Genomic DNA, 27,378 nt, shown 5'->3' on the forward strand with positions numbered 1-27,378 from the left:
TTTAAGATGCTGAAACACAGATCAGATCTGGAGTCAACTAAACTCCTTTCCAAGTCAAGCAGCATAACAGTCTAGCAGCATGCTTTACCCTGGAACTTGCCACAGTTACTGCAAGTTAAAAAAAAAAGGAAGGTTAACTCCTTATGGGCAGTCTTGAAGAACACAGTATTAATAATAGTAATGGAATTCTCAAGTAATCATCTGCTTTTTAAAAATGTTATTAAATTTATTGGGGTGACACTGGTTAATAAGATTATACAGGTTATATATTATATGATACATCTGACTTTCCCTGTCACAGTACAGATTCTTTCCGGATTATTCTTTGACTGATCCAAAGTTTCTGCTGGGTCATAGTTTGTTATAAATTGGGATATACATGGGATAGACATTTAGGCTCATTGTGCTTTCTTTTATTCATTCATTCAACCAATACTGGGTGGCTCCTATGTGCCACACTGCTCTAGGTGGCAGGGCTTACATTCTAGTGGGGGAGACTTGATCCTAATGAGACACAGTGTGTCAGATAGTGGTGAGTCCAGGGGAGAAAAATGAAATGAGGAAGAGGAATAAGGAATACCTTGTTGGGCTGGGGATCGAGGGGTTGGCAGTTTCAAACAGAGGGGTGGGGGAATTCTTGCCAGCCATGCTCTTGAGGGAGAAAATAGGGAGGAAGCTTCTGATGCTTCCCAGTGATACTTTGAGAATTCCTGGAAATTTTTGGCTTGAGAAGCTTAGAAAAAATGGAGGGAGCTGTACTCAATCAGGCAGATGCTAACACATGTTGTTGAGGATGTGGAGAATTTGGAACCTTCTTACATTCCTGGTAGGATTGTAAAATGGTTCAGCTGCTTTGGAAAGCAGTTTGGCAGTTCCTCAAAATGTTAAACAAAGAGTTACGATATGATCTGGCAACTCTATTCCTAAGTGTATACCCAAGTGAAGAAAAAGCACGTTTGTGTCCACACAAAAACTTGGACACAACGTGCACAGCAGCATCATTGATGAAAAGTGGAAACAACACAAATGTGCATCAACGGATGATGGGTGAACAAAATGCACTGTATCCAGACAATGGAATATTACTCAGCAATAAAAAGGAATAAAGTGCTGACAAGTGCTACAGCATGAAAAAACCTTGAAAAAATTATGCTGAGTGGGAAGAGCCAGTCCCAAGAGGCCCCATGATTCTTTATGAAAATGAAAACATTTCAAATAGGCAACTTCATAAAGACCAAAAGTAGAGGAGTGAATGCTGGGGGCTGGGGTGAGGGGAGGAAACGGGAGGGTGGCTGAAGGGTGCAGTGTTGCTTTTTGGGCAATGAGAATGTTCTAAAATGGATTGTGGTGGTGGTTACACAAGTCTATGGCATAATAAAAGCCATAGAGTTGTACACGGGAGTTGTTTAAACGGGAGTGAATTGTATATGAAGTCAGTGGTTAGGAAAAAGGAAAGGCTAGAGGGGCAGAAGCAGGGACATGTTTGGTGGAAGAGACCTTCTCCCCACCTGTTCTCTTCCAGCTCTGACCATGGATGCTCTCTTGTTTCCACAGCTACGAAAGCGCCAACATCGAAACCTTCTTCAGCGGGAGCTGGTCCATCTTCTGGGTCAAGATGGCCTCCTGCTGGATGTGTGTCCTCCTGTACCTGTGGACGCTGGTCGCCCCCCTCTGCTGTCCTACTCGGCAGTTCTACGTGTGAGGAGCTGAGCCGCCCCCTTGGTTCGGCGGGCCTGCAGGCTGGAAGCGACGTCCTCTGAACAAGTGTCCCAGGGGTCTGAGCAGTTGCTGGTGCTTTTCGAAAAGCTGGCATCCCCTCGCTGAAGTGTGCTCGAAAAGGCTTTCAAAAAAAATTCACCTGATTAGCTTTTTAATTCTAAAATTTGAAAAGAAACTACAGGATTACCCCAAAAGAATTGAAATTTTCAACTAGGCTGATCCTCAGTGATCATATATTTTGTTTGTGTCTTGCCCCTAAAAACTGGAATAGTAGTTAGGCTAGTATTTTTCTTCTGCATGTTTTTACTGAAACAGAGTTTGGAGTATGACATCTTCTCACAGGGACAGACATTTCCCTTGTGTGGCCTGTCATTCTTACTCTTGGAATAGAAAACATGGCCAAATCTTGAGCCCTCAGCCCCTGACAGAATGCAGACCCCTCCCCACACCTCGGCCTGCAGGAGCCTGCTCACAAGCCCCTGGTAAGTATAGGGCGCAAGAGGAAGCCCCTGATTTTACCTCCCCCTCTGCTGCTTCCTCCCGGCCCCCCTTGAAGTTGTGATGCTGGGAATCACTTCTACCCTCATCCTTCCGTATCCCTTCCCAGAGGTCTCCTCGTCCTTTCTGGGTTCAGCATCTTCGTTCTAATGTGAAAAAGCACAGTTTGCTACCACCACCTGTGTCATCCCCCACCGTGTTATCACCACCCAATCCAGGTTCCTGTAGTAATTATGACTCTTGTTTGTGCAATTATTCACATGGTTATGGAAAAATATTCATGTTGTTTTCTTTGTCTAAATGATGGAGAGCTATAGTTCTTACTTGTTTGTGCTGTTAATAGTAATAATACCATAAGACCTTACCTGAAAGGTTGCTTCCAGGCTGAAGCCCGCTGCGCCCTCCTTCAGTTGTTAAGGTCGGCCCCCCGGTTTCTCTTCCACCTTGAGGCCTTCGGAATGGCAGAAGCAGAGGGCTTTTGATGTCCGGATCTGTAACGAGACCGCCCTGTTCATGTCCATGGCGGCTGCCGGAGTAGATGTGCTGAGGTGAAGACGACAGCATCACAGGCAGCAGCTCAACCAGGCGGGCCGGGTGAGGCCTGTTGTACAAGTTGTAGACGTGACCAGACATCCTTAGAAGGAAAGTTGGGTTGCGAGGGTATTTAATTAAGTCATAAATAACATCCACAGCAATTTTTTAAATACGTACCGATAAAGTAATACTCCTGAGATGTTAGACTTTGGGCGGCTGCCTGAGAAGATGTCTGTTTTCAGTGCTGATGTTCTGAGTCAGGAAGGAGCTGACTTCGTGGAAAGTCCATTAGAGACTCCAGTGGAGACATCACAGGGACGCCCCTGGTGGTGTTTTCCTGTGGGATGGAGAGACTCCTCGACCTCCCTGCCAGAGAGGGTCTGAGGCTGAGACTGCCCTGCCCCCTACAGTACGTTTGAGTTGGGCAGAACTGGGCTCCCTGTAAGCTGAGCTTCCATGTGCCAAAAGGCTGGCTTTGGAAATTAGTCAAATTCTTCATTTCCCCTTTTTTGCCTTCCTCCCACAAAAACAAGGAAGGAAAACAAATGCAACTGCTGAATCCTCTAGGAACTTGCCTTAATGACAGTGTCTTGAGATTCAGTTACTGAAAGCACTTGTGAGAAAAAGAGCCTTGTTTTCAGTCCAGGCGTTCTTTGGGCTGAGCGGTTGAAGGATGACCTGGAGCCACACAATGAATGGCTGAGGCAGGCCTGCAGCAAGCCAGTGGGAGAGTGAGCTAGCTCTGTGGGTGGGGACCAGCTGACAGAGAGGGGCTGTCTGTAGCAGCAGCTCCCTGGCAGAGGCCCCTGCAGTGGCCACCAGGTGCAGTGACAAAGGGCTCCAAGGAAGTGAGATTGGCTTTAGGAAGACCACAAGGAGAGGCAGATCAAGAGCTGGCGTTGTGTCAGCAACTACTTTTGTTATGCTTTCTTTCTGTTAGTGGGGTCTGGCAGCCAGCTGTGTGACTTCAGAACTGGTCCTTACAGCAGGTCAAGGTCAAGCTGACAAAGCCATGTCTTCTTTGGCTGGTTTTTGTTGACCCCCTCTCCCTGCAGAAAGAAGCTCAGGGAGACACAAAAGAAAGGATGTTGCCAGTGGCAGGGCCCTGGGAGCTCCCTTCCTTAGCCTGCCCACCCTTTCCAGATGCTTAAAACTTGGTTTGTGGCCTGAAGTTAGTTCCTGTCTAAAATTTGGTCCAATACAAGAAGACTAGTTATAGTCACCTGGTTTCTATTCTCACGCAAGATTATCTGAATGATCAAGACAGATGTGGACATACTCTGAAGACTGTGGGCACGTAAGTTGACTTTAGTGATTATTAATTGTAATAAACAATACTCAGGTGATGAGTCAACATTCAAATGCAGGTTTAAAGAACCTGCATTTTTGTGCTATTGTGGTTTAAGAAACTGGAAAAATTATGCCAATTGCTTTGAGTCGCTATGATGATGCTGTTATTTGATAAATTCTTTTTTTTAAATAATAGACTTTGGCTTCCTACAACTTTTTGTACATGATTTAAAAAAATAAAAGGTGTTCCTAGAAGCTGCTGGTCAGATTCCTTTAGTGATGAAAGCTGAAAAAGTTTTTAAAACTCTGTATGTTTCTTCTGTGCCATTTATCTGATGTGGAAAAAATTTCCCCTTTCATTTCCATGAGTAAAAAGACCAAGTAGGGGAAGGGGTTCTTTTTGGGAGTGTTGCTCAATGTACCTAGACACATCACCTGACTGAAGACCAGAGACTTTTCTAGCAAAGCTTTCTGACACTTAACTTTGTCCTTATGGATTTTGCTTTTGTCGATTTTGTCCTCACAGTCTCTTGGGAAATGGCTTGAAGGCATTGGTCACCAGAAGTATTTGGAGCTCTGCGCTTCTGCAGTGCGGGGAAATGTGGGAGCTGAGGGCAGATAGGGTTCCTGGGACTTGGGGCTCCGGTGCCCATCAGCAGTGGCCAGCAGGGGCCTCCCACACCGAATAGTTCATTTCTAGCTCCTCAGAGGCTCCTTCATTGTGAAAGACCTCCGTGCAGCGCTGACTCCACTGACCCCGGTTGCCACCCTCTGCCTTTTAAAATTATGTGCTTCGTTTTGGCCAGAAGTTTACTACCATTGGTGCTTCATTTATCTGCAAAAAAGGGACTTCCAGAGCCTGTATTTAAGATGCCTGGGTTTTTTTCTCCTTTGACTGCCTTTCTAAATAGCCTCTCATTTTGGTGCCCATTCGTGTTCTACCTACCCCTCTTTGAAATGAAAAAGGGTTTATTTTATAACTAAAAAGGGTGTGGCCTTGGGCTGAGACCCTGTATGCCCAGAGAGAACACTGGGCTTTCTTTAACCAGAGAAAGTAGAGTAGCCACTTGGTTCACGGAATTCTCTGTAGGGCATTCTTCTTAATTTGCCAAGAGCACTAACTCCCTATGGCTTTGTTCTTAAGGCCTCCATGTTTCCTGCCATCTTTAATATAACTGTAAAGACTCAGGCGTTCTAATACAATGTTGCATTTCAGGCAGACATGGACTCTCTAATGTTAGACCTACTTCACAGGACTAGGAAGCTATTTATTTACACAGATCTTCTGAATTAAGGCTAGACATTCTCAAGATCTTTCTCTCCTTTCTTCCTTAATAAATCATTTGCAGAGGTGTTCATTGGAAATATGTAACTTTTACCAAAGAGGTTTCTTTCTTTTTAAAGTAAAATCCTTTCAGCAAAAACTTAATTGGGGAAGGGTAGATTAAGAATGCATATGTCTAAATTCACTTTTACAGGAGTTTATTCATATTTATGTGAGTAAAATGATGGAAGAATTCTTAAAGGTAGTCCTTTGGTGTGAAGGATCCTGGGAAATTCAGATAAAGAAAGCTTGTAGCAGATCTGTAATATATGTCTTGAGAGCTATTTATAAGAAATTTAAGAGGATTGTCTGTTTTCCTTAATTAAAGATTTAAGGATTTTTTTTACTTTACAGAAAAATCTCTACAAAAATTTTATAGCCATAACTTTGTTAATTTTTTAAACTTTCCTGAAACAATTAGCTGTAGCCAAATTACATGGTTGTTTTGCAATATTAGAATTTTGAAAATGTAATATATGTGGTAAATCTACTGTTTGAAATTTATAATAGTGTCAGATGTGGTTAGAGTTTTGGTAACTTTTAAAGTAGTTTTTCTCCGTTAGTCACAGAAGCAACTATGGATTTATATTTGTTTTGTGAATGCTAATTTTTCTATGAAGTGTCTGAGTTGACCAGTCTTTTCCTATGTAGAACACTCAAAACTTGTTAACTCTGTATTGTAATAAAACTTGCCATGGAAAACCATGTTGTTTTTTCTCCTTTCTGTTGGATACATTTGTAATTAAAGTCCTTTAGGTGGTGTTTTCCAAGATGTTGCCTTCAAATGTTAATCAGCTCTCTCTTAAGCTTTTTAGAGTCTCCTTGTGGTTCTTGAGAACAAAAATGCAAAAGGAAAGCCCAAGCTTTTTAGCTTCTCTCTGGTTGAAAGCTCCCGTGTCCTGCTTCCTTTAATATTCTTATGCTAGTGACAAGCTGTCTTAAATATGAGAATTAGAGTAAGATTTTTTTATATAAAGAGTTCTTTTTTAAGATTTTTATTTGTTTAGAGAGAGGAGGGAAGGGAGGAAGAAAGAGAGGGAGAGAAACATCGATCAATCAGTTGCTCAAAAAGCCCCCAGCTGGGGACCCGGCCCGGCCCGGTACCCTGAGTAGGAAGCAAACCAGCAACATTCCCATTTGCAGGCCGGTGCCCAATGCACTGGGACACATGGAGCCAATGTTAAGAGTAAGTCTTTAAAGAAGGTAATATGAGTCCTCCAATGTGGTTCTTTTTCAGTATTTGGGTATTCTAGGTCTTCTGCATTTCCCTTTAAAGTTTAGAATCAATTTGTCAATTCCCTTGATTGGGATGTCATTGAGTCCCTCGATCAGTTTATAAAGAATTGACGTCATAACAACAGTAGATATATCTTTCATGTATATAGATCTTTTAAATTTTCTTTACTAGTATTGTATAATACTTCTGTTTTTATTAAAATATCTTTATAGGATTTAATCTTGATAATTCTAATCATTTTTATGAGATTAGTTTCCTGAATTTTTTTGTGTATCACATACCCAGGATTTACTGTCTTAACTGTTTTTAAGTGTACAGTCAGTATTATTAAGTACATTCATACTGTGTGACCCATCTCCAGTACTGGTTTGTCTCTCAGAACTGAGACTCTGTCCCATTGAACAGCAATCCCTCATTCTCCTCTCCCACCAGCTCCTGGAAACTACCATTCTGCTTTCTGTTTCTCTGAACTTGTATTTGCTCCATTCTCGCCCCCTCTCCGCAACCCCTGCCCCCCCATTCCCCTGTGTTTCTTCCCAGATGCATACTGTTGGCTTTTCATGTTTCACTTATCCTAGATGTGCTTTAGGGTTCACCTTTTTTGTTGTTGTTGTAACCGTTATCCATGGGTTTTTGGTTGTGCTGCCTATTTGCTTTCTTTTAACATGGGAATTCAGGAAGGTCCAGACTATGTTCTACTATCACCATCATTTTTCCATTCACTCTCGAATTAAGCTGCAATACGCCTTTCATACACACCTTTTCTCAGAAACTGCCTTTCAAGGTCATTGGTAATCTCCATGGTGCTATATCCATTGTCCTCATCTTACTTGACCTATTGGAAGCACTTGACACTGTTAACTAAATTATAAATAAACGTTATTCATACTTAACTGATTTTTACATCTAGTCATCCCCACATTTTGAAAGTGATTATTGTAGTTATTCTTTTTCTAGTCACATTGCACTTAAGATCATGGAAGACAGATCCTTTTTTGTCTCAAGTCTCTGTACCCACAGAACCACACCCAGGGGTCCCTCCCTGGAAACATCAGCCATCTGTGACTGAGTGACTGAAGCTGGTGTGGTTCTTAACTCCACCTTCTGGATCATCCTCACTACATGTTACAATGCCTGATTTGCAGCTGAATAGTTTGCTCAGCCTGCTTCCCAGCCATACGTGGTTGGGAGCCCAGTGACTTCATCTTGAACCATTGGTTTTAGTGCAAGTGGGCTGTGTTTTTGTTAGTTCAGTTCTCTTAAAAACCCTGTGTTTTCTCTGAATCTTCACTAAATTAGATAAAAACCATTCCACCAGCCTTTTCCAGATACAGCCCCCCTCTACTTTGGATGACAGGTTGGCGTGTGATAACACCCTGGTTCTTGCCCACATTCTCTTGTCTAGCTGAGAAGACCAGGAGGCACACTTTTAAGATTCTTAGAAAACTCTTTTCTAGTCAGGAGTATTTGAGAAGCATTTCTTTAAAAATTCCTGAGAGTTTAAGAAGGGGCTTTATCTTGACCCTGACATTGCATTATTTAAAAAAATTTAATCCAATATATGCAAATTATTATTTTAACCTCTGAAGTCACATTTTACTTGTGGCATCTCAGCAGTGATAAGTAGTTAATAAAAGTGTTGAAAAATACTTCATTGAATATTTTAGATGTATTGTTAAATTGTTTAGAAAACTGTATACTATGTGATCCAAATCCTATGTATATGAACTATTAAAATTATTCTGACGGCTTTTACAATGGTAAGACTTTATGTGATACTATTGCAATAGGGGTTTTGTAATAGGGCAGAGAGCTCAGGTTCAACTTGGAATACAAGGACAAGTGGGGATTTACAGGTAATGAGCAGAGGGAGGGAGGCCCGCAGATGGAAAATTGAAAGAGGAGACATCAGGATAAGGGGATTCTTGCTAAAGGGAGGCCAAGAATTTCTATATCAAAGGTGAGGCATAAGGAACTTGATCAGATTTTTAGGGTGGAGCGGGTGGGAATCTCGCTAAGACCAGGCTGTTCAGGTGCATGGTAAGTGAAAGGGTGAAGCCAGTGCCCTCTGCTGTCATGGCACCATTTGCCAAGCAGGCCTGTGACCTTGTTGAACATGACTGCCATTTTCTCTTCTGAGCTTTTGTGCCTAGGACTGGAAAATACCAGAAGAACAGACCTCACAGCTCCCTGCAGCCACAGGCAGAAAGTACCGCTGGAACAAACTGCAGCCTGTGTTACAATGCCCCAGCAGCCCACGGGCCACATGACAGCAACCCCCCTCATCCTTTTTTAATCCAAGTATAATCCAATAGGGGTTCAAAGCCCTCACCCATCAAGGCTGGTGTATCTCTCCACACCATGCCCCTCTTCTTTCTTGGATAGTGAGTAAAATTTTACACTTTGTGAAATCTCTGTGTGAATTCTTTCACAGCCCATGTCACCAGCCACCCTAACAGTAAAGATAGGATAGACATGGAAGGGCCAAGGTCAAGGTCTAGTCAAGATGAGTGCTCAGAGGAGCCTGACTAAAGTTTGGTCAGGGTGAGGGTCTTGGTCAGAACACACGCACACTTGCCCACTCAGAGAAAATGTACTGAAGCTTTAGCCTACCGTATTGTCTGTACAGCAGCACCCTTATCCTGCCCTTCCCCCTCCATACTTTGGGGATTGTGCTCCTGGTTATAGCAGGAGCAGCTATGTTCTTTCCCCCAAATTGTCACAGCTACAGTAATTGATCCAGAGGCTGACCCATCAAAGCTGGGCATTCAGCCTCTCTGGAACTTTGGACTTGGAACTGAAAGAAAGTACAGCTGTAGACTGGCTGTTGTCTTGAACCAAGGATTTGGGAAACTTTAAAGATGGCGTTAGTGACCGCTTTAGGTTTTATGGACACAGGGGAAAAGTCAATTTGCAGCCAGATACAGGATTAGAGCAGTTGTATAGAGCAGTTGTGAAAGCAAAAAGGAGGACAGAGAGAGAGAGAACAAATTTCTGAAGGTGTTCCAGTCCCCAGTTCTATTCTATTTCAGAAGCCCAGTTTAAATAATGATGATAGTTAATGTTTATTGAGCACTTGATGTGTATCTGGCATAATTCTCACAAATGATTCTATAGACCAGGGATCCCCAACCTCTGGGCTGCGGGGCGGACTGGTTAGGGACTGTTTAGGGGCTGGTTAGGCACCAGGCCACACAGCGGGAGGTGAGCTTGCATGTAATGTGCTTGGCTCATCCCTAACCCATCCCCCCAACCCTGGTCCATGGAAAAATTGTCTTACAGGAAACCAGTCCCTGGTGCCAAAAAGTTTGGGGACCGCTGCTATAGACATTACTGTTCTTTCTGATACTCAAATTTTTACATGAGAGAGAAAAGCAAGCGTCTTAAAATCCTTACTTAAATGCAATTGTTTTCAGAGTTTGCCAAATCCCACCACTCTCTCTACCTCTTTCCCATCTCCTTTCTTTACCACCTCCACCAACCCCTTTAGTTCAATAATCCCTTTTCCTTTGTAGAGCTTTCTATTGGCTTCTCTGTTTGGATAACGATTTGTATCAGTAAGGAACTGCATTTGAGTAACAAGAGACTGGACCTCAGTAACTTAAACACTCTGGTTCTTAAGGATGTGAACCAAAGTTTATTGTGAATTACTGGCTCTTCTTCTGTGGCCCCAGGGGCTGCTTTGCAGACTCATCTGGTGTGTATTCCGGGCAGAAGACCCAGGAAGGCCTGAGGGCTCCCTGGGGAGGAGCACATTGTATTTCCAGGCAGGAAATAGGAGGGTCTGGGATATCTTGTTATTTCTGGAAAATAATACTTTCAAAGTTTCTTTGATGACAAACATTTCTAGTAATGAATTTTCATTTAGAAATAAGGTTTGTGGTTGTTATAGTATTTTTTGTGTGTTTTTCTGCCTTTTAAGGTGAGTGAAGAGACTGATGAATATGACATAATATTAATAAAAATTCAGAAGTTAAGGTAATTACATTTGAAACCAATGTTTAAATGTTTAAGTTATAATTTATTAATTATAAGGTTAAACTTTAGATTTAATGTGTTTTAACTGTTTAGAAAGATTTTGTCTACAGAACTTTGTTGGGTGTTTGAAGGGCTTGAAAAAATTAAATGTATATATTAGATTGTATTTTAAAATTTACAAAATTTATTATTTAAAAAATACTTTATTGTTTGTGCTATTACCATTGTCCCAATTTTTCCTCCTTTGCCCTCTCCACTCAGGGATCCCCTCTTTCCCACAGTCAGTCCCCACACCATTTTGTCCATGTCCTGTGTAACTGGGTACACAGCTTGGGTCCACTGATAATAGAACATCCTCACAACCCTGCCTACAGCAGGATTGGAGGCAGGGAGAATGGATGGTACAGTGTTTAAGATATTGCATAGCAAAGGCAAGTTAATAGCCGTGCCTTTCTGAAAGGAAGATTTTGGAAGCTGCAGAATTATATACCTGACTGTGAGAATGCACAGTGACTTGTGAGATAGCCAGGGGGGAAGATGACCTCACTGAATACCCATGCATCCCTGGGAACTTTTGCCCTGACTAAAGATGGGCAGCAGGAAGAGGGTCAAAGACAAAGGCAATCTGATAAAATGGCGGACACTAATGCACCATCAGAAAGGCCGGATATGAGGTCACATAGGAAATTCCCAGTTGAGCATTTAAATTGGGGCAGGCCGAAGGTCAAAGGGGAGTCACAAGGTCAGGAGGTCTGCTGGAAGTCTGCCTGGAAAGGACGGTTGCAGAGCTGGCAGTGCTGCACAGACCTGCCTAGCCACCCAGACTCGTGATAGATGCTTGGAGCTGAACTGTGACCTGGAATGCTGAGCTGCAGACTTCTGCTTTTCTGAGAGACCATACCTCTGAACGGCACATTCTGAAATTGGCCTGGTTTGGCAGAGGGAGGCAGGAGTGTGTGTGGTGGGGTGTTTTTTAAGGGAGCAGGACTTGCCCTGGCTGGTGTGGTCCCCAGTAGGGAGTGTGCAAGAGGCAACCACACATTGATGTTTCTCTCCCTCTTTCTCCTTCCCTTCCCCTCTCTCTAAAATAAATAAATAAAATATTTTAATAAATAAATAAATAAATATAAAATATAAGTTGAAACAACTTATGTCAGTGCATAAAAGTGCTCTTCAAACATAAGGAAAATTCAGATGACATGGTGTATCAGTCAGTGTACACTAAGCTACAGTTATACTACCTTACAAGCAACTCCAAAAGCCTCAGTGGTTTACGGTGACTAAAGTTCAGTTCTTGCTCGTGTCACATGTCTATTGTAGTCTGTCTGTAGCTCTGCTCTTAGTTTTCTTCACTCTGAGAGCCAGACTGATGCTGATAAAGTGTTGCATATAGGCCACTTTGACAGAGGGATTATTGAAGGCGATTGAGAAGAAGCAGATACATGAAAAGCTCTCTGCTTTCCCCCTATTTTGCCTAAAAGCAAAAAGAACATAAGTTTACAAAGGTGGCCACTCCTCTTCTCTCTATGGGAAGGACAGAAGTTGATCCCTGGAGGCAACTTTAAACCCTTATCAATGGAGAAGGCATTACGTCAAATCTGCATAACAACCCTTATTTTTGTTGACCTTACTTTCCCTGGTTACCACTCCATAACTGGCCACCCCACAACTTTTGTCTTTAGCTAAAGATGATATAAGCCTGAGTCCTAAACCACGCCTAAGAGTTACTCTTTTTCCCTGGGTACCTCCCATGTGTACATGAGATGCACATGTTAATAAACTCTTGTTTGTTTTTCTTTTTAATTTTTTAATTTGTTTTTTAGAGAGAGGGGATGGGAGAGAGAGAGGGAAAGAAACATTGACTGATTGCATCTCACACACTCCCTACTGGGAACCTGGCCCACAACCCAGGCATGTGCCCTGACTGGAAATAAAACCAGTGACCTTTCAGTTTATAGGCCATTGCTCGACCCACTAAGCCACACCAGCCAGGGCTGTTTGTTTTTCTTTTGTTGAAGTCTTTTATCATAGGGGTCTTGGCTAAAAACTCAGAAAGGTAGTGGTACTGGTAGAATGACAAGATCTGTTCTTGTCTTCTTGAAGGAAGAAGGATTTCAGTCAAGAGACCAAGTTCAGTAAAACAAGAATTTATTGGCTACACCAAGAGCATACTCAGGGCAGTGAAGCCAGGAAGGGCTTAGCATAGAAGAGACAACAGGAGAGCCTAGGCTGGGCTGCTTCAGCTCATGGGAAGTCAGAGAAAAGGGGGGCTTGGAGACAGGTTCAGGGGTTAGTCTGGGATGAGCTGTCACTGCCCATTACTCCCCTGGTTACCAGTCTCACGGGGCCCCTTCGAGGTTAGGAGATGCACACCTGTGGGGGGAAAAGGGGGTGAAGGCAGAGGCACGGGCATGCTCCCCAGTGGCAGAATGTGGCCTGGATCCGTTGTCCTTCAGGTTTCAGCTCTCTCTCACAGGTGAGAATCTTAAGGGAGGTCTCAGGGGAGGGTTTAATGAGACGATTCATCAGCTTCCCAGGTGTGTCTTTTCAGGGTCTTGGTCTCCACTGATTGGTCAGTGTCAGGCAAGGGTGTCGTTAGTCAATGCAGCTGGTCCTAAGGCAGCCTTGGTGTCGTTTGTCTGGTTTGGCTGCTTTTCTGGCCCCCAAACTAAAACACACTGAGGCCTAGATGTTATCTCTAGATCAGGAATTCTAAACTACGGGAACAGTGATATGGGAACAGTGATATGAAACGTCAGGAAGTCCAAACCACGTGACCAGCAATATGCTTGGAGAGGAAAGTTTACCCGGGGCCAACGTCCTGGCTTCCCCAGTTTTGGCCCTTGGTAGGCACCTGGGGCTTTCCACCCTGGTGACCTCCTGTACCTGGCCCATCATCCTTGTCTCTCGTGTCTAGGAAGCTACCACAGGAGAGGAAAATTACCTTTCCTCCCCCACAGCATGCCAATATGTTTTGTTTGTACTGTTTTTCTTTTCTCAATCTTTTTTGTTGGGCAGGTCCCAGCCTAGAACTTAGAAAGATGAAGGAAAATTATTTTTCTCTCCTACACTGTTAGAGAACATGGCTGAACCACATGGACTCCTGAAGCTTCAGCTTAAGGGTGGCACACATTCTGTTATCATCACATTGAATCAAGCAAGTGTCATGGACAATCTTGAGGTCAAAAGGGGGAAGATATGTATCCTCCCATGAGGAGTTTGGCATGGTCACATAACCAAGGCTGATACAAGGAGGCAGGAAGGTGTTACCCTCCCTCAGGACACAGCATCAATTATTTTGAACAATAATATACCATAATGGAAATTGAAATTTTTAAAAATTCTAGCCGTTTACTCTTTTTCCCTGTCACATACATTGTCAATGTGTCCTAGCATAGAGAAGTGATTGTTTTTGGATGTTAGAATTGTGATGATTTCAATTCCATCCTTTAAAAATTTCTATAATGCATATACTGGTATATTTCTTTTATAGCTAGATTAAAATTTATAAATTTCATTTGGACAAAAAGGGCAATGAACAACTAATTTTTAAGAAGATTTTATTTATTTATTTATTTTTAGAGAGAGGGAGAAAGAGGGAGAGAAACATCAGTGTGTGGTTGCCTCTCATGTGCCCCCACCAGGGACCTGGACCACAACCCAAGCATGTGCCCTGACTGGGAATCAAACTGGTGACCCTTTGGTTCACAGGCTGGCCCTCAATCCACTGAGCCATACCAGACAGGGCTAAAACAGTTTTTTAGAAAGGTACATCTCATAACATTGAAGGAAAATAATATACATTGGAGAGCTTGTGTTTTATTTTATTTTATTTTTTAATATTTTATTTATTTTTTAGAGAGAGAGGGAGAAAGAGAGGGTGAGAAATCTCTAATGTGAGAAAGGCATCAATTGGCTGCTTCCTGCCTGGACTGGCTTGGACTGGGAATTGAACCCAAAACCTAGGCATGTGCCCTGACCAGGAATTGAATCAGTGACCTTTTGCTTTGTGGGATGACACCCAACCAACTGAGCCACACCACTGAGCTTGTATTTTAGGTATATCTCTATTCAACCTGTCTGCTTTAAAAAAGCGTGGCTATGAAATGGAATGTGTTTGTTAAATCGGTAAGTGATGAATGTTGGTTAGTTGGCTGGGGAGAGCATAGTCTCACAATAGCTTAGAGACAGCCTGTATTACAAGATACATTCTTTTGTGGTTATCTGGCTGATGTAATGAAATTCTGACTTTTGCCAGTAGGGAAGATTGTATTTCTCCTTGGCAGGAAACTTCCTATTTAATACATTTGGATCTCATTGCATATTGTTACAGCAAAACTTTTGTGCTTAATTGACTCTTCATTTGCTTCTGATTTTTATAGTCGGTACTGATCTTACTGATTAACTAGCTTTTTATAATCCAAACTGGATCTCTGCCTAGTTTTTCTGTCCCAATTCTACTTGGTGGTCAAGATTAACTCAGATATTCAGTCCTCTTACACCCCCACCATTTTGGCTTTTCAGTGTATTCAACTGAATTTTGATAATAATGAGCCTGAAGCATTCTTTTCTTTGTTCTTTGAAAAATGCGTATGGTGGAAGGAAATGAAGACTATCTAAACGAGAACAGTAAAGGCTGTCCAGGGCTTTCTACATAGCAGGGGATCTGCCACCATCCCTTGCACTTGGCAGACTCCAAGTCAGGGAGAAGCGTGGAAAAGCTTTATAGTAGGAAAGAAGGGAGACTTCAGTGATGTTCTGATTGGATGTTGTTGGCACAGGGAAGCTATCGGCGGGTTAAATAGCAGTGGAGCACCCCATACGATTGGCTAGAATGTATATTTGGCTTTATCCAGTTAGTCCTAAATTGAAAGTGGGGGCAAAAATTAGGAAGCTATCACTTATTAGTCAAGTCCTGGCTATTTTGGATTGATCACTGCAAAGGTTATTACTTGGCGTTCTGGACTTGTTAATATAGGTTGTGGATCAAAGTTCTATTTTTATGTATAGGCTGGCCATTGTCCATTTGTATATTCCATAGCTCATAATGATACCTGTATCTCTCTCCCTTACTGGGAGCTTTTAAAAAACTTAAATTCATCTGGTTAAGGAAGGAGGGTCAGTTGGCGCTATGCAATTACCAGTTAGTAACTTTTCTTTTCTCTTGTTTGTGTCAGATTTACATCATCATCACCATCATCGTTTCTTACACTGCCAAGCTCCTACCATGTGCTAGGTACCAGGCTCAGTGCTTTACTTGCATTGCCTCAGTGAGACCTTCCACCACTTCTCTGAGGTAGGCACAGCCACACCTCGGTTCTCAAACATCTCCCCTCTTGAACAGTTTGGTTCTCCAACAGCTTTCAAGAGCAAATTAAGTTTGAGAGCCGAGATTCTACTGTACTAGTAGAATCTACTAGTAGAATACTACTAGCTTTAGTATGTACAGTAGAATACTACTATATTATAAGCCTATTTTACAAATGAGGAAACTGAGGCTCAGAGGTGATTTCCCACACTGTTTGTACAGCAAGTAAGTGACAGAGTCAGAACTAGAACTCAGGTTGAGGCAGGATAAAAGGAAGAGAGGGGAAAACCCCAGATATGTGCACTGACCAGGAATTGAACTGGCGACCTTTCACTTGCAGGAGGATGCTCAACCAACTCAGCCACACCAGTCCGGCCCCACAAAGATTTTTAAAACATGCAATACCAGACTATTTAGTCAGGGGCACTGATCTCTTTTCCCTTACTTAGATTTTTTAATTAAAAAAAAAGACAATAGCCATCAAAACAATAGCTGTTTGGTGTAAAAAAAATAAAAATCATACCTATTTTTTTGTCAGATTGGCAAAAATATACGTTTTGGTGTGCTGCAGAATTTTAGTAATTAGCTTATGTGCGCCAGGAGATGAAAAAGGTTGAAAATCGCTGTTCTAGTAGAGGGAACCCCCCTCCCCACCAGGCCAGAGGGAGCCTGGCTCTGCGATGTTTGTTAATGAGTGAGCGAATGGCTGGGATGGGATGCCAGCTGAGCCCTGGCTGCTTTGGGGCCACCAGAGGAGTGTGTGACATCCTCTTGGAGGTAAGCCACCAGTTTCTGAGTTCTGTGGCTAAGCTTCTGCCTACAGTATTGGAGAAAGCAGGTGAGTACTCTCTTGCACTCCCTGCCTCATCCACAGGGCGTGGACATATGGCATGTGAGTCCCAGAAACAGAAATGAGGAAAATGGACTGGAGTTTCCTATGACATTTATAGTGATCTGGACTGGCTGGGCCTGTTTGCCCTCCATTCCATTAGTGGAGGGGTACGCAGGGCTGGATAATCTATTTCTATCCCTTTCCCAGAAACTATCAATGTTATAGATGGAAGGCCTAGAGAAAATATCCTCAGCGCAAGGGGGAATGGAAAATCTCTGGCCCTCATTCTGAAAGAAAGCCTGATTCTAAAGTTGGTAAAGGTGATGGAATTGAATTTGCTTTGTCCAAGAAGGAGAGAGCGTGCAAAGGCAAGGGGCCTGGTATTGCCTTGCTGCGGCAAAGAGGAGGCTTTCTGCCCTGTCCCGCGCCCTCTGCCCCCAGGCCCCAGTCCGTTTCCCAGATGAGGCCAGATCAATGATTTCTATTGCATTTGTATGGAACTGACATCTTCTATCCCTTCCTATGTTGAATTAACATTGTGACCATCCTGTTAAGCACCCTAATCAAGAAATTCCTCTTTTTAAGAAGAATTCAGCCCATTTGTCAGCAGGGGCAGGTATCCCCCCGAAGGTTTTAAAGAGCCATCGAGGAGTTCCAGATGGCCTTGCTTGCAGAGAGTAACTGCACCTGCCCTCTACTGGTATTTTTTGTTACACCCATGCCAAACCTTCAGAGATTCAACTGGGATTGAAGTTATGTTTATCAAATCTCAGCACACTGATACATTAAAAGAAGTAAATGTAAAACAGCAAAAATGTAGTCTTTTATGAACTAAATTGTAAGCTTAGGAAATTTTCATATATTCAACAAACTTTTGTTGGGCACCTACTGTTTGTCAAATTCTAGAAACATAAAATGAGTAAGTCCTGCTCTCAATCTGCTCACAGTCTATTTGGGAACACTGTCGTGCCTTCAAAGAATTTGGGGAGCCCAGCATGGAACTGTATACCAATTGAACTTGGCACATAAGAGATCAAAAGAATATTTTTCAAAATGTTAAAAGAGATTACTTCTGAGTGGTAGAATTGCAGAATCATTTCCTTCTTTATACTTTTCAACATTTTCTTAATTCTCTAAAGTGAGTTGCACGACTTTGATAACTGGGGGACAGGGAAAGATATCATTAAGAAGTGATTGCACCCGATTAGCTGCAGCCTGGTGCTTTCTGTTGCCTGCTGATCCTCTCCCCCTTGGGCAAAAGATGAATTTCATGAACCTGAAAACCTTGCCAGGAAAAGTGCAATTAACCAGAATGAATCCTCCCTGGGACCCGGCCAGCCAGGGCTGGAGGGAAGGAAGGTGCAAAGAAGCCCATCTGGAGAGGGGCTGCGTTGTTTTTCAGGACAGTCCAAAATCAAGCTGCACACACCTCTGGATTCTCAGGGCCCTAACTTAAAGGTTAATTGCAGGTGCCGTACTGAAAGCCTGCTAACCCATGCCCATTACTCTGGGGCTCTGCGCCTACCTTGAAATGTGAGGAAATGTGGCTGGCCAGACAGAACCCTGGGGGATCGGCATCCCCATCTAAGCCCCCAGGAAGAGCATCACACTTCCCTTCAAACAACCGTCAAGCTGCTTGCTTGGGAGTCCAGGTTTCTGCCAAAGCGCATTTGACACAAAGTTCCCTCCTGCTGTATGTCTAGCGCCTTTTCACTCTGACCAGTAGTATTTGCATCACCTGGGGAAACGCAGAAGCCCAGGACGTTGGCCCAGACGAGCTGAATTAGAATCTGCATGTTAACAAACCCCCAGGTAACTCAAGAGCTCTCTGAGCCTGCGTAGCACTGCCCACTCACCTCTCAGGTGAGTGAACCTGAGGCTGCGGCAGCGGTTGCCGTGGCAGCTTACCATCAGTCGGGTGGGCTAGAAGTAGAAATAGCTCCTGAGGCCAGACCAGGGCAGCCACAGGGAACACTAATTGACTTGTGTCTTGGTTCTTCTGTGTAGTGAAAATGAGGCCCAACCATAGCCGATTCCAGGGCAAACGTCTCTAGGAATGTGGGGGGCTTAGTTGGTAATCTCTCCCTGTTCCTCACAGTGTCCCTGGAGCTTGGTAGGATGCAGAAGGTATTATTTTCATTTTCCAGATGGTTTTATGGGGGTTGGGAGGAGGGAAGCTGGGATGTTGCCAGCCTAATGAGAATGCTCAGAGCCTTCTTTGTCTAATGGTGCCAGCTGGCTCTCAGGCCGAGCCAAAGGCTGTGACTCCAGCTCTCCGAGGGCTGCCAGTTGGCCAATGGAGTTTGTCATGGCAAGGCCCTTCACTGGGACTGCTCACAGGTACAGAGACACCTTGGCCATTTTCTGAGGTTGTGATGGTTGTTTCCCAATAGATTAAAAATGCAGAAATGTTAAAACAGGCTGAAATGTCATAGTCTGTAAAATATTTACATTAAAAATTAATGTTTATATGAAAGGATGCTTAGCATCACTAGCCATCAGAGAGATGCAAATTAAAACCACAGTGAGATACCTTCACAATAGTCAGAATGGCCATCATTAAGAAATCAACAAACAACAAGTGCTGGCGAGCATGTGGGAGAAAAGGGAACCCTAGTGCACTGTTGGTGGGAATGCAGACTGGTGCTGCTGCTGTGGAAAACAGTATGGAATTTCCTCAAAAAACTAAAAATGGAACTGTCTTTTGATCCAGTGATCCCACTGCTGGGCTTATACCTTAAAAATTCTGAAACACAAATTCAAAAGAACCTATGCACCCCAATGTTCATAGCAGCACAATTTACAATAGCCCAGTGCTGAAAACAGTCCAAGTACCCACCAGTAAATGAGTGGATTAAAAAACTGGTACATTTACACAATGGAATACTACACGGCAGAAAGAAAGAAGGAGCTTCTATCCTTTACAACAGCGTGGATGAAACTGGAGAGCATTATGCTAAGTTAAATAAGCCAGGCGGTGAAAGACAAATACCATATGATCTCACCTATAAGTGGAACCTAATCAAGAAAACAAACAGGCAAGTAAGATATAACCAGAGACATGGAAATAAAGAACAAAATGACAGTAACCAGAGGGGAGGAAGGAAGGGGATAATGGGCCAAGAAAGGGAAGAGTCATCAAGGAACACGTATAAAGGACCCATGGACAAAGACAATGGGGTGGAGGGAGGACTGAATGTGCGAGGTGGAGGTGGGTAGGGCAGGGGAGAGTAATGGGGGGAAAATGGGGACAACTGTACTTGAACAACAAAAAAAGTAATGTTTAAAACTACATACGATGTGGATATAAATTTAACATTGAATTAGTTTGCTAGGGCAGCCATAACAGAGCACCACAGACTCCATAGGGAGTGAAGGGAAAGAGAGGCTGCGTAGAGAGGCGACCTCCGAGTTAGGCTTGGGAGAGTGAACAGGAGACGGACAAGCTGGGTGCAGGCCTCAGAGCTGCGCACAGCCCTCTCTGTCTGGCCCTTCAGAAGTAAAGCCTGGGCAGAGAGATGCCAGCCCTAGCTTAGTCACCAAGGGCAGAAGCAAGGGATGGATTAAACATCAAGGACATTTTAAAGACTAGGGCAGGTCAGGAGAGTGGCAGGAAAATATGTTTGAAATATTAATTCAAAATTTCCCTGCTTTTGCCTCTCACCCCCACCCTTGAACCTTAAAGCAGCTGATGCCCAGGGCCTTAGCCTTGGGTGAGGAATGTGACAGAGAGGGAAGCACCTGGCCTCTGACACTGAAAGCCTAATACCTCTGCCCCTCCCCCCATCCACCCTGCCCCAAGGGTCAGGACTGGCCAAAAGTATTTGGACATGTGGGGTTAGATCAGTCAGTGATTTCCTCTGGACACGAAAATGATTCTGCTGAGGTGGGGGAAGGGAGGAAGAAGGAAAACCCAAGACAACACAGAAATGCTGGTTCCTAGGTTGACAGGGGCAAGAATATTATGCCCTGAGACTGGGGAGAGCCTGGGAGACCCTAGGAGGGAATGGTTTGTGCGGTGTGTTCAGGCAGAGATGACCCCTGGGCCTCTAGTGGTTCCCATCCCAGTGTGATTCCAGAGACAGCCCCTGTAGTGGCAGCCAAGCTTCTCCTTTAAGAAGACCATGACCTTGAAGGTAATTGATGTCTCACTGGGGGTGCTGGGCAGTTGCGCTTTACCCCCATGGGGAGCATTCATAGGAGGGTCTATGGGGTAGGCTGAATTTCAAAATCCCTTCTCTTCCCTCCACCATTCTCCCATCCTCCATTTATTCAATGACCACCAATTTAACACAGGTGGGAAGGAACTTTGTAGGTAGAATTAAGGTGGTTAACCAGCTGACCTAAAATAGGGACATTGGCCTGACTATCCAGGTGGGCCCAATGGAACCAGAAGAAGAGGGAGGCAGAAGGAGCAGCCAGAGGTCTTCCAAGTGTGGAAAGGATTTGCTGCCTCGTTGCTGGTGCTGAGAGGCCCTTTTGTGTGCAAGGCCCAGAGAGAGAGCTCCAGCGGCCAAGGGTGACCTGGATGACAGCCAGCAAGGGACTGGGGACCTCAGTCCCTGAGCTACGAAAAACTGAACTGAACTGGACAAAAAGCCTGAATGCTCTTGGAAGACGAGAGAAGTTTTGCTGGGCCAGCACCTGGTTTTAGTCCTGGGCAACCTGTGCTGGACTTGTGGCCTACAGGAACCGTGAGCTAGTTTATTCGTGTGTTAAGCAGCTGAGTTTGTGGTGATTTGTTACAGCAGAAATAGCCAAGTTTTGGATGGTGCACCTGAGGTTGTACAGGGCACAAAGTGACAATGGTGACACCCTCCAGACACCTAGGTAAGTAGGAGACATTGAAGACCCCATCCTGCAAGGCCTAGGGGGTGGTTCGGGGGGTGAGTAAATTCCAAACTGAGATTGCATTTCTGCTAAGTCAGTGGCACAGGGGTCAAAACAAATTAAAGTCTGTGATAGAAAAAGTTTGTTTCCTGAGCACCTGAATTTGTGACCTGGAATCGGGACCCACTTCAGGAACATTTATAGAGCTCTCACATTAGTTGGAGTTAGAATGAATGTTTCCTATGGGCTGAAAACTTCTCTGTCCAGGTCAGCGTTTTTTTAAAAAAAGAAGTAAGGGAAAGAGACAGAAAAGGCAGAGGAGGGTGCTTCATGGCACAGCCCAAGCACAGCCTGAGCCCATGGAACCTCCCAGCAGCCCAGCTACTCTTTGTGTTGGGTTGGCCAAAAAGTCTGTTTAGTTTTTCCTGTAAAATAAAAGACATATTTTTCATTTTCACCAATACCTTTATTGATTTAAATATTTTGAGTATGTCTGCTATCTCCTGCTATCATCTTCTAGTGGGTAGAGGCCAGGGGTGCTGCTAAACATCCTCCAGTGCATAAGACAGCCCCACAGCAAAGTATTGTTTGGCCAAAATGTCAATAGTACCAAGAAACTTTGCAAACCACTTTTGACATGTTCATTCAGTCACAGCACCTTCTCCGTACACTGCACCGATATTTTTTTGCATTTCAGTTGCATTTTTACCTTTCTTAAAATAATAAAGCGTAATACACTGAAAATGTTGTATATTTTTCTTCCATCTTCAATATTAAAATGGCTGCACAAAAGTTCACCAATTTTGAAAAAGTTTTTTAAAACACACGCTGATATGACAGCTGTCACAATACAAGCTAACAAAATGGTTTCAGGTGAAGACAACTAAGTACTACTAGAGCCATCATATAGAAGGAACATAATGAACTTTTTGGCCAACTCAATATACCTGCTCTCATTGTGGGAATGCATTGGAGTCCTGTCTGTTGCTGCTTCCCACGAAGTACCAGTTGTATAGGGTTCTCAAAACTGCATGAGCTTCTGCTTTGTCTGGCTTCCCAGCAGGGAAAGTGTGGGTTCCTCTTCCACAGCCTGAGCAAACCTGCAGGCAGCCCCTGGGCGCCAGGTGAGAAGAGAAGGAGGGGCGAGATTGGTGGTTGCCAGAGGTGGGGGTTGAGCAAGGAGGGTGGACAAAATTGTTGAAGGGGGTCAAAACAAACTTGCATGCTGTAGGTCATGGGGTATAATGGAAAGCGTGGCAACTATAGTTAACAATACAGTATCACATGTTTGAAAGTTGCTAAGTGAGTAGTAAATCTTAAAATTTCTCACCATAAAAACACTTATAAACCACATATAGTGATGGATGGAAACTAGACTGATTGTGGTGATCACTTAAGAATATATACAAATAGTGAATCATGGTTTACACCTGAAATTAATATAATCTTATATATCAATAAAAAAATGGCCCTGGCTGGTGTGGCTCAGTGGATTGAGTGTTGGCCTGTGAACCTAAATGTCACTGGTTCGATTCCCAGGCAGGGCACATGCCTGGGTTGCGGGCCAGGTCCCCAGTAGGTGGCGTGTGAGAGGCAACCACACATTGATGTTTCCCTCCTTCTCTTTCTCCCTTCCCCTCTCTCTAAAAGTACATAAATGAAATCTTTAAAAAAAATGATGACAGGGATGCTGAAGGCCCTCCTGTGGGTGACCAGGGATTCTGGGGGCCTGAGGCCAGTTGCTGAGCTAGGTGCTCCTGGCACACAGCTCTGCTTAGGCTCTCACAGCCATTTAATGACCCACCTTGGGTTTTCTTTAGGGTGCCCAGTCTGGTCGGGCCCCTGGGTCTCTGGGTATACTGGGAAGTCCCCAGGCAGGAGCATGTGAAGTCCTGTGGTGTAGGTACCAGCTGGAGGCAAGCTCCATGGGCAGACGAACTTGTGCAAACCCTAGCTTTCCTCCTTATTAGTTGGGGGAACTTGCTTCTTAACCTCTCTAGGTGGTAGTTTCCTCATTTGTAAAATGGGGTAGTAAGAGTATTTCTTTTTTTGCTCTGTTGTAAGGGTTTGAGGAGGTAACCCATGTGCAGCAACTGGCATGAAGGGCGTCCATAAGAAATCTTCCCTACGATGATGCGCAGAAGGTCTAGATGGTGAGGTTTTACATGTAAGGTGTTGTATCAGTAGGTAGGGGTGAGTGTTTGTTTACTAGGAGTCACATGTATTCCTTATACTGATATTTGCAGTTTTAGGCTGTTCATTATCTAACCCTCACTTCTCAATAGCATCTGTCACTTTACCTTTTGGGGACCACACTCCCAGGTGTGATCATGTTGGAGATAGTGTCCTTACCCTATAGAACCCAAAGGGGCCAAATCCTCCCCCACAACCCAAATGTGGGGTGGGCCTTTAAACTCTCTGTCCTGGAAACTGTCTGGGGTGGGACCTCTCTTTCTGGACTCCTATTAGGTAGATACTGAGCCTTCTAGTTGGCCATTTTTTTGCACCCCCACTTTTTATCTTGTTTCCTTCACTGGATTGGGTCCTCAATCTTGTAGAGTTTCTGGTGAATTTATTATTTTAGTTATCATACTTCTAACTCCCGAGCGTTCTTTTCTGTTTTCTGATGATTCCTTTCCCTCCCTAAATACAATATTCCATTGTTGTTTCATGGATGTGTATTGTCTTAGTCTCTCCCAGCAGCTGTACCAAAATACCACAGACTGGGTGGCTTTTATCAAGGCGTCCGTGTAGTTGCCTTCTGGTGAGGACCTTCCTCTTGGTTCGGCACTGGTGTCTTCTCTCTGTGTCTGCCCTCACTCAGTAGAAGAGGCCAGGGCTCTCACTGGATCCATTTTATTTATGTATTTACTTACTTACAAGGCACAAATCCCATTGATGGGGGCTCCACTCTTATGACCTAAGTACTCCTTGGGCGTCCCACGTTCTAAGACCATCTCACACTTGGGGGTGGTTAGAATTTCAACATATGAATTGGGGGAGAGGTACAAATATTCAAACCATAGCACATATCTTCTTGTATTTCATAGGGAATATTTTTTTTTTCTTTTAGGTGTTCCTCTGACCCCTTTACAGACTCTCTCCCTTCTGAGCTGCTTTTGTTCTGATTGTTTGATCACTCGTCTTTTAGAATGAGGCACTAAAAAGCAGGCTGAAGTGCACTGGGCATTCCCACCTTGTCACCCTTCATTAACAACAGTCCTGAAGCCGCTTTCTCTGTCCCACGTGTTTCTCTGAATATTATTGTAACACTTTCCATTGTTTGGTGTGTTCCATTATCTTAATGACTATATTTACTTTTGACTTCCCCATTGTTTTGCTGGGTGTAAAGTTTTTTCCTTTTTTCCCTTAGAAGTAAGTTTGCCATAGTATCTTTCCACGTATGGCTTTTATTTCCATCCATCCATTGACTTGGAATCTGGGAATGGAATTATCAGGTTGAAAGCTCGTGGGCACTTTCACCACTCTTTCCTGTGTGTTGCCAAACTTCTCTCTAAAGTCAGGGATACAGGTCCAATGTCAGCAGCAACAAATGAGGGCAACCCTTCCAGCAGGCAATTTTTGAGTCTTTATGGTTGCTAGCTTCGAAAGGACAGAACAGCACTCACTGTCGTTTGAATCTCATTGCTGTTTAATTTTCCTTTTCGTGCATTGCTAGTGAGGTTGAACATTCTTTCAGGTGGAACTGCAAACATTTTTTGTGGAGAAACGTGAGGATATAGAGAGGGTCTGCCGAGTACATGCAAAAGCAACATTGTCCGGGTCGGTGTGAGGCAGTGCTTCTCGGCCTGTGTGTCATCTGCTGGAGTCGGCTGACTCCCTGAAACTGTATGCAAAATGCTGTCCGTGTGCACATTAGTAAGGGTGAGATGGGGTACAGAGCGTGTTCCCCCACAGCTCATGGTCGGGAGTAGGAGAGAAGCTGCTGTTATGGCTTCAGGTACTTTTCATAACAGTGGCAAGTGGATGGTGTGTCTTCCCCGAGGGGATGCTGAGGCAGGAGACAGCACAGGAGGAACTCTGAGACTGCAATACTGTCACTGGCCAGCACCTAGCACCCTGGTTGTCAGGAAACACCTTTTACCAATTAGGTGGATTAAATAGTAAACCGAGGCAGGGAGGAGGAAGGAGACATATCTCACATGCTAACTCAGCAGTCCTGAGCCTGGTCTGATAATATCACCAGGTGCTCTAACATCACAAGAAACACTATGTTAGCAAGAAAGAAGGAAAGTCCTTGAAATTCTATGTAGCATTTCCACTATCTGAGAAAGAAGGCCTTGAAACTGTGCTTTCATCCCAAGGCCTGAATGTGGGAGAGGGTTCCCAGTGCCCAAAGAAAGAGCCCATAAAACAGCTTTGGTTAATTGCCTACCTCTGGTCACTACCTGTCTTAGGAGGGAGTCCCTGATGCTTACAGAAAGAGCCCATAAATAACTTTGGAAAGTGCCCCAATTTTAATTAAGTGCCTCCTGTCACGTATTTGCTTTACAAGATGAACAAATGGGGTCTGGAGCAAGATGAGGATTTGGGCTAACAGACCCCCACACATCCCTAAGTTTGGGTAGTCACATTCCCCCAGGGAAGCTGGCACCACATTTACCTGTTAATCAACATGTAACTTTTTCCCTCCTATCCCACCAACCATATAAGTCCTCAGAACAAAGGACTCTCTCTCTCTCTCTCTCTCTCTCTCTCTCTCTCTCTCTCTCTCTCTCAGGGGCTCAGGGCGCTCTTGATGTTCTTGGCTCTGGGGCCACAGGGCCTCTGGCCACCCCACCTCAGGCTGCCTGGGGGCTTGCCACCCTGGTCTTCAGCTGCTCTTTTGTCGCCCTGCTTTGCCTTGAGACTTTGCCTTTCACCCCCTACTCTACCCAGTCCTGTTCTCTTCCATAGGAATGGGCCACTAATAAACTGATTACATGTTAATAGATTTGCTGATCTGTAATTCTTTACATGCATCAGCAAGAAGAACCAGGTCTCTCCCATCAACAGAGCTGTGCTACCATCCCGGGCAAAAGGTACAAGAAGCATGTATGTGACTTTAAGGGTGTATCTTGACTGGTGGCATAGCCAGGGGAGGCAGGTTCCCCCTGGATCACTGAGTCACTCTTGCCCTGACGAGGGAGGGCAGCCACGAGGAGATTCAGCCAGGTGGCTTGGAAGGGAGTAGAAGAGCCATGAGGGAGGAGTGAGGTAGCAGCCGTGTGAGAGGGAGAAGCCAGCAAGCACCTATGGAGTTTGTAGTCAGCGTCTGCCTGTGCAGCCAGGGGTAATGAGAAAGCAGGTGTGCTGCTCTGATCGAGCCTGCCCTAGCTGATCCCAGAGCCACCGAGGACTTTGCCTTACGAGACACTGCCCTGCTGCCCTGCAAACCCGGACTCCATCTGGACTCTTGAGACTTGTGCCCTTCCTAGACTCCACCATTATCCAGTGCCCCTTGGCATGTGCTTTCCTAAACTATTACATGGAGGCTGACGACAACAACATACCCCAGGTCCTGAAGGGGAGGGCTGCTGAGAGACTGTATGTGCAGCCTGCTGAAGATAGAAATGGGGAACTACTGGGTTTACAACCTTTTGGGGAGCAAGGGAAGTGCTGGGTCTTGTGGAAAAGGAGGGCTCTGAGCATAAGTGCTCAGGGCACCCCCACCCCCCCCCCCCGCCATGGTTGGAATATTGCACATAAAGACCTGTTTCTTCCAGCATTAATTGTTGGGTCATTCAGTTACAAGGGGAGGATCCTTTACTTTCTGCACTGTCTCGCAAGAATCTGGACCTAAAAAGGCTAAGGTATGTGGTGGGAGA

General features: G+C 44.3%; 1 protein-coding gene across 1 annotated transcript in view; it reads left to right on the forward strand.

Moving 5' to 3' along the window:
• Positions 1-6,070, forward strand: part of SERINC5 (serine incorporator 5) — an 88,260-nt gene extending 82,190 nt beyond the window's left edge. Inside the window, exon 12 of the mRNA XM_045847898.1 lies at positions 1,555-6,070. Coding sequence (XP_045703854.1) covers positions 1,555-1,702 — 148 coding nt within the window. The 3' untranslated portion in view covers positions 1,703-6,070. The remainder of the gene's footprint in view (positions 1-1,554) is intronic.
• Positions 6,071-27,378: the final 21,308 nt, after the last annotated feature.

This window comes from Phyllostomus hastatus, unplaced genomic scaffold, assembly GCF_019186645.2.
Source record: "Phyllostomus hastatus isolate PE091 unplaced genomic scaffold, TTU_PhHast_1.1 phas_contig_58, whole genome shotgun sequence".
In the NCBI taxonomy this organism is placed as follows: Eukaryota; Metazoa; Chordata; class Mammalia; order Chiroptera; family Phyllostomidae; genus Phyllostomus; species Phyllostomus hastatus.